Source organism: Salvelinus alpinus, chromosome 16, assembly GCF_045679555.1.
Source record: "Salvelinus alpinus chromosome 16, SLU_Salpinus.1, whole genome shotgun sequence".
NCBI classification, from domain to species: Eukaryota; Metazoa; Chordata; class Actinopteri; order Salmoniformes; family Salmonidae; genus Salvelinus; species Salvelinus alpinus.
Window position 1 is genome coordinate 52267116 of NC_092101.1, and position 13042 is coordinate 52280157.

A 13042-nucleotide genomic window follows, 5' to 3' on the forward strand; every position below is an offset into this window, starting at 1 on the left:
CTATGATATTAGTGCACATTAAAATGTAGGCAATTTTTTTTGTACTTTTTTTTACTTTTTTAACTTTTTTTTTTAACTAGGCAAGTCAGTTAAGAACAAATTCGTACTTTCAATGACGGCCTAGAAACAGGCTGTCGTTGTTCAGGGGCAGAACAACAGATTTTTACCTTGTCAGCTCGGGGATTCGGTCTCGCAACCTTTCGGGTTACTAATCTAACGCTCAAACCACTAGGCTACCTGCCGCCCCAAATGAATCTCTATTTAACGATAGAACATTCCGGAGCCCTCGTTTAACAGTAAAATAGAACAATAGCCTATTGTCTACCCATGTAAGAATCACTGGATTAGGTTGCATATAAAAATGTCTTGAATCATAAATTTCTGCTGAGATGAAATAATGTATTTCTTGAATACCATCTCGGGAGTCTATTACACGTCTTTAATAAATCACTGTGAATGACTTTTAGAAATTGTTGCGCGACGGCGGCGGCGGCGGCAAACATTTTTTGGGGATGCGACCAAATCATGGGCTGGTGCCACCGATGGAGATGGAAGTCTGGAGCCATGATGTTTAATTGATTGTATGCTGCTTGTGCAACCCACCGTTCAGACATTACCTTCCCTCTTTAGCATGTCACCTGTCCCCCCCCCCCCCACCCCCACCCCCTCTAACTCTGTAATAGTGTTAACACAGAACAATAGTGTTTTATAGCAATAGGCACTTATATTCCAGTTTGACAACATCTGATACCCAGACCTGTAAAATGTCTCTCAGGGGGTTTTAATGCAGTGTGTATTAAAGGGATACTTCAAGATTTTTTTGTCAATGAAGCCCTGTTGTCTACTTCCCCGAATTACGATAAACTCGTGAAATAAGTTAGTTTCACAAGCCAATGCTAACTAGCACTAGCGCAATGACTGGAAGTCTATGGCAACAGCTCATTGTGCTAACCCTAGTTAGCATTTGTGCTAATGCTAATTAGCAATTTCCTTCAAACTGCATGCAGAGATTTAAAAAAAAAAAATGGTATCCACGAGTTCTTCTGATTCTGAGGAAATTAGGTTTTTGCCCGAATTGCTAAGCTTCCCCTTTAATCTGTGGCTCAGGGCAGAGACTGTGTTTCCCATGAATAGACAATCACCTCATTGTGCTGGGTAACCCCAGGGGTCGTTTGATCCACTTGGCGTAGGCGGTTCTCTGAGATGCCTGTAACGTAAATCCAACCGATCAATCAGCCTTGAACCGAGACTCTCGAAACACACACACACACACACACACACACACACACACACACACACACACACACACACACTCCACTTTTTTTTTTTAATAAGAAGGAGAAGCCTTGTTTAAGGTGCAGCAGAAAAAAACCTACCGACTATCACAAGACGAAGCTTGCTGCTCAATAGCTGTAAAGAGAACTTCCTTTGTATGTTTGGCAAAACACATCGCTGCCACTGTGATTCCCATCCATCCTCTCAAAATATATAGGGGCCTAACAAAGACATACTTGTAACGGGTTTTTTCTGTTGCTGTCTTAATCAACATGTAGACATAAATCATCGGTGTAATGTTAGAGGGAGACTGAGTCTGTGTCTCAAATGGAACCCTATTCCCTATATAGTGCACTACTTTAGACCAGAACACTGGCACCCTATTCCCTATATAGTGCACTACTTTAGACCAGAACACTATGGGGAATTAGGTTGCCGTTTGGGAGGCAACCTACAGTGTCTGGAAGGCACGGAGGGAGAGTAGCGTTATGCCAGTCTGTAGCGTTATGCCAGTCTGTAGCGTTATGCCAGTCTGTAGCGTTATGCCAGTCTGTAGCGTTATGCCATGCCAGTCTATAGCGTTATGCCATGCCAGTCTGTAGCGTTATGCCATGCCAGTCTGTAGCGTTATGCCATGCCAGTCTGTAGCGTTATGCCATGCCAGTCTGTAGTGTTATGCCAGTCTGTAGCGTTATGCCAGTCTGTAGCGTTATGCCAGTCTGTAGCGTTATGCCAGTCTGTAGCGTTATGCCAGTCTGTAGCGTTATGCCAGTCTGTAGCGTTATGCCATGCCAGTCTGTAGCGTTATGCCATGCCAGTCTGTAGCGTTATGCCATGCCAGTCTGTAGCGTTATGCCATGCCAGTCTGTAGCGTTATGCCAGTCTGTAGCGTTATGCCAGTCTGTAGCGTTATGCCAGTCTGTAGCGTTATGCCAGTCTGTAGCGTTATGCCAGTCTGTAGCGTTATGCCAGTCTGTAGCGTTATGCCAGTCTGTAGCGTTATGCCAGTCTGTAGCGTTATGCCAGTCTGTAGCGTTATGCCATGCCAGTCTGTAGCGTTATGCCATGCCAGTCTGTAGCGTTATGCCATGCCAGTCTGTAGCGTTATGCCAGTCTGTAGCGTTATGCCAGTCTGTAGCGTTATGCCATGCCAGTCTGTAGCGTTATGCCATGCCAGTCTGTAGCGTTATGGCATGCCAGTCTGTAGCGTTATGCCATGCCAGTCTGTAGCGTTATGCCATGCCAGTCTGTAGCGTTATGCCATGCCAGTCTGTAGCGTCATGCCAGTCTGTAGCGTCATGCCAGTCTGTAGCGTTATGCCATGCCAGTCTGTAGCGTTATGCCATGCCAGTCTGTAGCGTTATGCCAGTCTGTAGCGTTATGCCAGTCTGTAGCGTTATGCCATGCCAGTCTGTAGCGTTATGCCAGTCTGTAGCGTTATGCCATGCCAGTCTGTAGCGTTATGCCAGTCTGTAGCGTTATGCCATGCCAGTCTGTAGCGTTATGCCATGCCAGTCTGTAGCGTTATGCCAGTCTGTAGCGTTATGCCAGTCTGTAGCGTTATGCCAGTCTGTAGCGTTATGCCAGTCTGTAGCGTTATGCCAGTCTGTAGCGTTATGCCAGTCTGTAGCGTTATGCCATGCCAGTCTGTAGCGTTATGCCAGTCTGTAGCGTTATGCCAGTCTGTAGCGTTATGCCATGCCAGTCTGTAGCGTTATGCCAGTCTGTAGCGTTATGCCATGCCAGTCTGTAGTTATAGTTTGACTCATTCTCTACTCATCTGCTTCACAAGGTATTATTATATCTCATAAAGTAAACAAAGCCCTTGTGTAAACTTTTTATTTATTTTAAATGTATGTACTTTGTTTTTCTTTCCATTGGCTTCTGACAAGATGGAGAAAATAATCTGTCTTTCTGCCCCTGAGCAAGGCAGTTAACCCACTGTTCCCCTGAGCAAGGCAGTTAACCCACTGTTCCCCTGAGCAAGGCAGTTAACCCACTGTTCCCCTGAGCAAGGCAGTTAACCCACTGTTCCCCTGAGCAAGGCAGTTAACCCACTGTTCCCCTGAGCAAGGCAGTTAACCCACTGTTCCCCTGAGCAAGGCAGTTAACCCACTGTTCCCCTGAACAAGGCAGTTAACCCACTGTTCCCCTGAGCAAGGCAGTTAACCCACTGTTCCCCTGAGCAAGGCAGTTAACCCACTGTTCCCCTGAGCAAGGCAGTTAACCCACTGTTCCCCTGAGCAAGGCAGTTAACCCACTGTTCCCCGTGCGCCAACGATGTGGATTAAGGCAACCCCCCCCACCTCTCTGATTCAGAGGGGTTAAATGCAGAAGACAAATGCGTTCACTTGTACAACTGACTAGCTATCCCCCTTTCTTTCCTTCCTTCTCTGAGTAAAATGTTTTTGGTCTTTTGTTTTTTTGGTCTCTCAATGCACGAGGTGTCACTACAGACCCTGGTTCAATTCCAGGCTGTATCACAACCGGACGTGATTGGCAGTCCCAATATTAAACTGACACTGGAAGAAGGCCGAGTATGTCATTAGTCATGTAAACACATTACTCTGTTAATCTTAATCGGTGAAAGGTCAAAATCGAAGTCAACCATACGCTGATTAAAACACCTGATTTTTCTGAGTTAAATTTCAAATTAGGGTTTAAATCGGTTTTCCAGCGGTGTATGGAGCCGAGTGAGCCTCCCTCTTTTAGCGCGAGTGAAGTGAGTTCGGAACATCTTACCATGTGCGTCTGAGAAGCCGTTTTAACATGTCTATGTCCCGAAAATGACATGGTCGAACGTTTATTTTGAGTGCCATCGGGTAAGAGTATTTCAGATGTGTTCGTGCAAACAGGATTATTCAAGGAAATCGTTCTTCTTGCAAATAAGCATGTAGACGTTTTAATCGAGCTATTGAAATTAATCTGACTATCCACAGTAATCGTATTATTGTGTGCAAGTAACCATACCCGGTGAGGCGTTTGTCCGGGTCGGTGCTTCCTTCCTGCCTGGTTGGGTTTAACTAGAGCCGTCTAAAGTGCCTTCGGAAAGTATTCAAACTCCTTGATTCCCCCGCATTCTGTTACGTTACAGCCTTGTTCTAAAATTGATTGATTAATTTAATCTACACACAATAAGCCATAATGAGTAAGCGAAAACAGTTTTTTATTTTTTATTAAATGTATTAAATCAAAAAGCCGAAATACCTGGCCTCCCGAGTGGCACAAGGCATCGCAATGCTAGAGGCGTCACTACAGACATTGGTTTGATCCCGGGCTGTATCACAGCGGTCTAAGGCACTGCATCGCAATGCTAGAGGCGTCACTACAGACATTGGTTTGATCCCGGGCTGTATCACAGCGGTCTAAGGCACAGCATCGCAATGCTAGAGGCGTCACTACAGACATTGGTTTGATCCCGGGCTGTATCACAGCGGTCTAAGGCACAGCATCGCAATGCTAGAGGCGTCACTACAGACATTGGTTTGATCCCGGGCTGTATCACAGCGGTCTAAGGCACTGCATCGCAATGCTAGAGGCGTCACTACAGACTTGGGCTGTACCATACTGGCCGTGATCAGGAGTCCCGTAGGGCGGCGCACCATTTGACCCAGCGTCGTCCAGGTTAGGGGAGGATTTAGCCGACACATTGGTGCTTCCGGGTTAAGCTGGCGGGTGTTAAGAGGAGTGGTTTGGCAGGTCACGTTTCGGAGGATGCGTGACTCGACCTTCGCCTCCCGAGCCCGTTGGGGGAGTTGCAGCGATGAGACGAGATCGAAATTGGGGAGAAAATAAATAAAACAGAACTAACTTATTTACATAAGTAGTCAGACCATTTGCTATGAGTCTCGAAATTGAGCTCAGGTGCATCCTGTTTCCATTGATCATCCTTGATGTTTCTACAACTTGATTGGACATGATTTGGAAAGGCACACACCTGTCTTCATAATGTCCCACCGTTGACAGTGCATGTCAGAGCAAAAACCAAGCCATGAGGTCGAAGGAATTGTCCATAGAGCTCCCGAGATGACAAGATTGTGTTAAGTCACAGATCTGGGGAAGTGTACCAACAAATGTCTGCAGCATTGAAGGTCCCCAAGAACACAGTGGCCTCCATTCTTAAATGGAAGTTTGGAATCCCCAAGACTAGAGCTGGCCTCCCGGCCAAACTGAACAATCGGGGGAGAAAAGCCTTGGCCAGGGAGGTGACCAAGAACCCTATGGTCACTCTGACAGAGGTCCAGAGTTCCTCTGTGGAGATGGGAGAACCTTCCAGAAGGACAACCATCTCCGCAGCACTCCACCAATCAGGCCTTTATGGTAGAGTGGACAGACAGAAGCCACTCCTCAGTAAAAGGCACATGACAGCCTGCTTGGAGTTTGCCAAAAAGCACCTAAAGGACTCTCAGACCAATGAGAAACAAAATTGTCTGGTCTGATGAAACCAAGATTGAACTCTTTGGCCTGAATGCCAAGCGTCACGTCTGGAGGAAACCAGGCACCATCCCTACGGTGAAGCACGGTGGTGGCAGTATCATGCTGTGGGGATGTTTTTCAGTGGCAGGGACTGGGAGACTAGTCAGGATCGAGGGAAAGATGAACTGAACAAAGTACAGAGATCCTTGACGTAGGAGTAGCTTCGGAACAAGTCTCTGAATGTCCTTGAGCGGCCCAGCCAGAGCCCGGACTTGAACCCGATCGAACATCTCTGGAGAGACCTGAAAACAGCTGTGCAGCGACGCTCCCAATCCAACCTGACAGAGCTTGAGAGGATCTGCAGAGAAGAATGGGAGAAACTCCCCAAATACAGGTGTGCCAAGCTTGTAGCGTCATACCCAAGAAGACTCAAGGCTGTAATCGCTGCCAAAGGTGCTTCAACAAAGTACTGAGTAAAAGGTCTGAATACTTATGTAAATGTGATATTTCGGTTTTAGATTTTTTTAAATAAATTAGCAAAAAAATCTAAAATCCGGTTTTTGTTTTGTCATTATGGTGTAGTGTGTGTATATTGAGGGGGGGGGGAACAATTTAATACATTTTGAGTCTCATAGCAAAGGGTCTTAATACTTATGTAAGGTGCTTCGACAAAGTACTGAGTAAATGGTGTAAATACTTACGTAAATAAAGTATTTCTGTTCAACTTTTTATACATTCGCCCCAAAAAATCTAAACCTGTTTTGGTTTTGTCATTATGGAGCATCATTGTATGTTAGATTGCTGAGGATTTTTTATTTAATTCATTTTAGAATAAGGCTGTAACTTAACAAAATGTGGAAAAATAATTTACGAAGGCACTGTGTATATATATATATATATATATATATATATATATATATATATATATATATGGCTTTTGTCTGTGTAGAGAGAGATGTTCCTTATTGCTATTATAAACTGGTTACCAATGTAATTAGAGCAGTAAAAACAAATATTTTGTTATACCCGTGGTATACGGTCTGATAACGGCTGTCAGCTAATCAGCATTCAGGGCTCGAACCACCCCGTTTATAATGTGGTGTGTGTGTGTCTGTTTAATCACGTTACGATGTTGCAAGGGCCTGGTGTCTTATTCTCTAACACAAAGGGTCCAATTTAATACGAGTTGAGTCACGCTGACAGATCAGAACATTAAACAGTTGTAAATCTCTTCCCTGTGTGTGTGTGTGTGTGTGTGTGTGTGTGTGTGTGTGTGTGTGTGTGTGTGTGTGTGTGTGTGTGTGTTTGTTTGACAGCTGGCAATCTCTGCTGTGTCCATCAGAGCCTGCCCCCTGGGCCACAATGCATCTCACCCCAGCAGTGTGTCTGACTCGGGCTGAGATATCATCCCAAATGGCGCCCTATTCCCTATGTAGTGCACTACATTTGACCAGGGCCCTATGGAACCCTATTCCCTATGTAGGGTGCCATTTGGGACACAGACGGGTTATGTTAAAACCCTGAGGGTGTACATCAGGTGCTCTCTTTCACTCTTCAGGGGGAATCGGCTCACACAGCATGTCATCCGTCCTCTTCTCACTTTCTTTGGGTCACACAGCATGTCATCCGTCCTCTTCTCCCTCTCTCTCTTCGGCTCTCACAGCATGTCATCCATCGGCTAGTTGTCTGTCACCTTTCCATTTTAAACACAAGATGTTTATGTACATACCGCTAGGCTATGCCACAGTGATTAGCGTCATGATATGCTGTTTATGTACATACTGCTAGGCTAAGCCACAGTGATTAGCGTCAATATCTCAGCTCAAACGTCAAGCCCATCTGGGCTAATGGTAGGGAAGCAGACTTATGGTTCCTCGTGTCTCACTAGATTGTCTTCTACTTTCTGTGTGTCCCAAATGACTACCTATTAGCTATGTAGTGCACTACCAGAGCCCTATGTTCCTTTTTGAGATGCAACTTCTGTGTTTCTCTATTATTCAGGGGTCCTTCAGGCCGGTCTCTTGGGGCCCTCAAAAATAAAACAAACAAAAATCTTCTCCTAAACAGACTATTTGCCCCTCTGTCCTGTCTGTAAGACGTAATAGCTACAATACTAGTTTCCTAGTTGTTATACAGTCTTTATCTTGTGGAATCTGAAAGTGCTTTAAAAAGCCTCTCAGATATGTCCTACTACAGTGATGCAAGCCATTATAATTTTTTATCTCAGTGGTGAAATTGTAAACATCACCAACCAGGCTACTTCTCTGAATATCCACTTTCTACCACACGTGCTCTTCCCCCCCCTCCCTCACTCTCGTGCTCTTCCCCCCCCCCCTCCCTCACTCTCGTGCTCTCCCCCCCCCCTCCCTCACTCTCGTGCTCTCCCCCCCCCCTCCCTCACTCTCGTGCTCTCTTACCCCCCCCCCCCTCACTCTCGTGCTCTCTTACCCCCCCCTCACTCTCGTGCTCCCCCCCCCCCTCCCTCACTCTCGTGCACTCTTACCCCCCCCCCCTCACTCTCTCGTGCCCCCCCCCTCACTCTCTCGTGCCCCCCCCCTCACTCTCTCGTGCCCCCCCCCCTCACTCTCTCGTGCCCCCCCCCCCCCCTCACTCTCTCGTGCCCCCCCCCCCCCCCTCACTCTCTCGTGCCCCCCCCCCCCCTCACTCTCTCGTGCTCCCCTCTCACTCTCTCTTTCTCTCGTGCTCTCTTCCCCCTCACTCTCTCTTTCTCTCGGGCTCTCTTTCTCCCCCCCTCCCTCCCTCTCTCTCTCTTTCTCCCTCCCTCCCTCCCTCTCTCTTTCTCCCTCTCTCTCTCTCTCTCTCTCTCTCTCTCTCTCTCTCTTTCTCCCCCCCTCTCTCTTTCCCTCCCCTCCCTCTCTCTCTCGTGCTCTCTTCCCCCCCTCTCACTCTCTCTTTCTCTCGTGCTCTCTTCCCCCCCTCTCACTCTCTCTTTCTCTCGGGCTCTCTTTCTCCCCCCCTCCCTCCCTCTCTCTCTCTTTCTCCCTCTCTCTCTCTCTCTTTCTCTCTCTCTCTCTCCCTCTCTCTCTCTCTCTTTCTCCCCCCCTCCCTCTCTCTCTCTCTTTCTCCCCCCCTCTCTCTTTCCCTCCCCTCCCTCTCTCTCTCGTGCTCTCTTCCCCCCCTCTCACTCTCTCTTTCTCTCGTGCTCTCTTCCCCCCCTCTCACTCTCTCTCTCTCTCGTGCTCACTTTCTCCCCCCCCCCCTCTCTCTCATGCTTAGTTTCTCTTCCTCCGTCTCTCTAGGCAGTCTCTCAGCAGGACTTGGTCCACATGGCGATCCAGATCGCATGTGGGATGAGCTACCTGGCCAGGAGAGAGGTGATCCACAAAGACCTGTCCTCCAGGAACTGTGTGTGAGTATGTTATCACCCTGCTCAGCTCAACTGCTAATACTTTTGGGCAATAATCCGGAGACAGGTGTTTCCTCCATCTCTTTAGGTATCAGACTCGAATTCCACTGATTTTCAAAACTTGATCCTCCAGAAAGTGGAGAGCAACACTTATGCAGCTTCTCTACACAATATATATATTTTTTAAAGGCGCATTCGACAGGATTACCAACACAGACAGACAAGCTCAAATAGACGGAAGCCTTCTGTATGGCAGACCAATCTAAACTCATCTTTTCGGCATGTCCAGCCCACTCATTATCTCAACCAATCATGGCTAGTGGGAAGATTCCTGACTTTTTCTGTGGCTTAACCAACGAGGCTCGTAATTTTAACAATTGTATTCGTATTTACAGATGGCATACAAGTTTGTTATTAAGACACATGAAAGTTCACATGTTCCAGAAGGCATTTCTGCTAATAAAAATCCATTTTGATCAATCAATCAATCAAATGTATTTATAAAGCCCATTTAACATCAGCTGATGTCACAAAGTGCTGTACAGAAACCCAGCCTAAAACCCCAAACAGCAAGCAATGCAGGTGTAGAAGCACGGCGGCTAGGAAAAACTCCCTAGAAAGGCCAGAACCTAGGAAGAAACCTAGAGAGGAACCAGGCTATGAGGGGTGGCCAGTGGCTGTGCCGGGTGGAGATTATAACCAAGATGTTCAAATGTTCATAAATGACCAGCATGGTCGAATAATAATAATCACAGTAGTTGTCGAGGGTGCATCAAGTCAGCACCTCAGGAGTAAATGTCAGTTGGCTTTTCATAGCCGATCATTAAGAGTATCTCTACCGCTCCTGTGGTCTCTAGAGAGTTGAAAACAGCAGGTCTGGGACAGGTAGCACGTCCGGTGAACAGGTCTGGGTTCCATAGCCGCAGGCAGAACAGTTGAAACTGGAGCAGCAGCACGACCAGGTGGACTGGGGACAGCAAGGAGTCATCATGCCAGGTAGTCCTGAGGCATGGTCCTAGGGCTCAGGTCCTCCTCCGAGAGAGAGAAAAATAGAATTGGAGAGAGCATACTTAAATTCACACAGGACACCGGATAAGACAGGAGAAATACTCCAGATATAACAGACTGACCCTAGCCCCCCGACACAAACTACTGCAGCATAAATACTGGCGGCTGAGACAGGAGGGGTCAGGAGACACTGTGGCCCCATCCGATGATACCCCCGGACAGGGCCAAACAGGCAGGATATAACCCCACCCACTTTGCCAAAGCACAGCCCCCACACCACTAGAGGGATATCTTCAACCACCAACTTACCATCCTGAGACAAGGCCGAGTATAGCCCACAAAGATCTCCGCCACGGCACAACCCAAGGGTGGGGCGCCATCCCGGACAGGAAGATCATGTCAGTGACTCAACCCACTCAAGTGACGCACCCCTCCTAGGGACGGCATGGAAGAGCACCAGTAAGCCAGTGACTCAGCCTCTGTAATAGGGTTAGAGGCAGAGAATCCCAGTGGAGAGAGTGGAACCGGCCAGGCAGAGACAGCAAGGGCGGTTCGTTGCTCCAGAGCCTTTCCGTTCACCTTCACACTCCTGGGCCAGACTACACTCAATCATAGGACCTACTGAAGAGATAAGTCTTCAGTAAAGACTTAAAGGTTAAGACCGAGTCTGCATCTCTCACATGGGTAGGCAGACCATTCCATAAAAATGGAGCTCTATAGGAGAAAGCCCTGCCTCCAGCTGTTTGCTTAGAAATTCTAGGGACATTAAGGAGGCCTGCGCCTTGTGACCGTAGCGTATCTTTTTAATACTTTTCCCCCTCTGTGACCCTGTCCTCTTACCCCCTCTGTGACCCTGTCCTCTTACCCCCTCTGTGACCCTGTCCTCTTCCCCCCTCCTCTGTGACCCTGTCCTCTTCCCCCTCCTCTGTGACCCTGTCCTCTTCCCCCCTCCTCTGTGACCCTGTCCTCTTACCCCCTCTGTGACCCTGTCCTCTTCCCCCCTCCTCTGTGACCCTGTCCTCTTCCCCCCTCCTCTGTGACCCTGTCCTCTTACCCCCTCCTCTGTGACCCTGTCCTCTTCCCCCCTCCTCTGTGACCCTGTCCTCTTACCCCCTCCTCTGTGACCCTGTCCTCTTACCCCCTCCTCTGTGACCCTGTCCTCTTCCCCCCTCCTCTGTGACCCCCCCCCCCCCCCCCCCACCTCTGTGACCCTGTCCTCTTCCCCCCTCCTCTGTGACCCTGTCCTCTTACCCCCTCTGTGACCCTGTCCTCTTCCCCCCTCCTCTGTGACCCTGTCCTCTTACCCCCTCCTCTGTGACCCTGTCCTCTTACCCCCTCCTCTGTGACCCTGTCCTCTTACCCCCTCTGTGACCCTGTCCTCTTCCCCCCTCCTCTGTGACCCTGTCCTCTTACCCCCTCTGTGACCCTGTCCTCTTCCCCCCTCCTCTGTGACCCTGTCCTCTTCCCCCCCTCCTCTGTGACCCTGCCCCCCCCCCCCCCCTCTGTGACCCTGTCCTCCCCCCCTCCTCTGTGACCCTGTCCTTTCCCCCCCCCTCCTCTGTGACCCTGTCCTCTTCCCCCCTCCTCTGTGACCCTGTCCTCTTCCCCCCTCCTCTGTGACCCTGTCCTCTTCCCCCCTCCTCTGTGACCCTGTCCTCTTCCCCCCTCCTCTGTGACCCTGTCCTCTTCCCCCTCCTCTGTGACCCTGTCCTCTTCCCCCCTCCTCTGTGACCCTGTCCTTTCCCCCCCCCTCCTCTCCCCCCCTCCCCCCCTCTGTGACCCTGTCCTCTTCCCCCCCCCCCTCCTCTGTGACCCTGTCCTGTGACCTCTCCCCCCCCCCCCCTCTGTGACCCTGTCCTCCCCCTCTTCCGCTGACAGTATTGACGACAGCATGCAGGTGAAGATCTGTGACAACGCGCTGTCCAGAGACCTGTTCCCCATGGACTACCACTGTCTGGGAGACAACGAGAACAGGCCGGTCCGCTGGATGGCCCTGGAGAGCCTGCTCAACCATGACTTCTCTACTGCTAGTGATGTGGTGAGAACACGCACGTCACACACACACACACACACACACACGTTACACACACCAGTTACACATACACGTTACACACATGCACGCACGTTACACACACACACACCCGTTACACACACGCATGTACGTTACACGCACACACGCCGACACACACGCACACACACGCACACACGCGCACACACGCGCACACACACGCACACACACGCACACACAGTTACACATGTCACACACACACACACACAGTTACACATGTCACACACACACACAGTTACACACACGCACAGTTACACACACGCACAGTTACACATGCTACACACACACACACACACAGCTACACACACACACAGCTACACACACACACAGCTACACACACACACAGCTACACACACACACACACACACACAGCTATACACACACACACACACACACACATGTCACACACACGCGCAGCTGCGGTAGGAGGTGAGAGGAGACGCTGTTGACAGGCAGGAAGTCCTCCTTGGAGCTCTCCTCTCCACCACCAGACAGACATGTACCGGACCGCTTCCTTCCTGATGAGGCTCTACTGCTCGCAGTCCTCACCCCTCCCTCCCTCCTCATCCTCTCCCCTCCCTCCCTCCTCATCCTCTCCCCTCCCTCCCTCCTCATCCTCTCCCCTCCCTCCCTCCCTCCTCCTCTCCTCCCTCCTCTCTTTATATCCTCCACTCCCTTTCTTGATTTCCTCTAAACCTCTTTGGGTCATAGGTTACTACAGGCACGTTAATGTACCACACCCAGCCAGCCACACGCACACCCAGCCAGCCACACACCCACCCAGCCAGCCACACGCACAGCCAGCCGCACGCACACCCACCCGCACGCACACCCACCCAGCCGCACACCCACCCAGCCGCACACCCACCCAGCCGCACACCCACCCAGCCACACACACACCCAGCCAC

The 13042-nt window shown here is 49.6% G+C and overlaps 1 protein-coding gene across 4 annotated transcripts in view; it reads left to right on the forward strand.

The window, feature by feature from the left end:
• LOC139541666 (tyrosine-protein kinase RYK-like) overlaps positions 1 to 13042 on the forward strand; it is a 133725-nt gene that overhangs the window by 104837 nt on the left and 15846 nt on the right. For all 4 annotated transcript variants that reach the window (XM_071346581.1, XM_071346583.1, XM_071346582.1 and 1 more), the window contains 2 exons: positions 8952 to 9061; positions 11945 to 12104. In XM_071346581.1, the coding sequence (XP_071202682.1) occupies positions 8952 to 9061; positions 11945 to 12104 (270 nt within the window). The remainder of the gene's footprint in view (positions 1 to 8951; positions 9062 to 11944; positions 12105 to 13042) is intronic.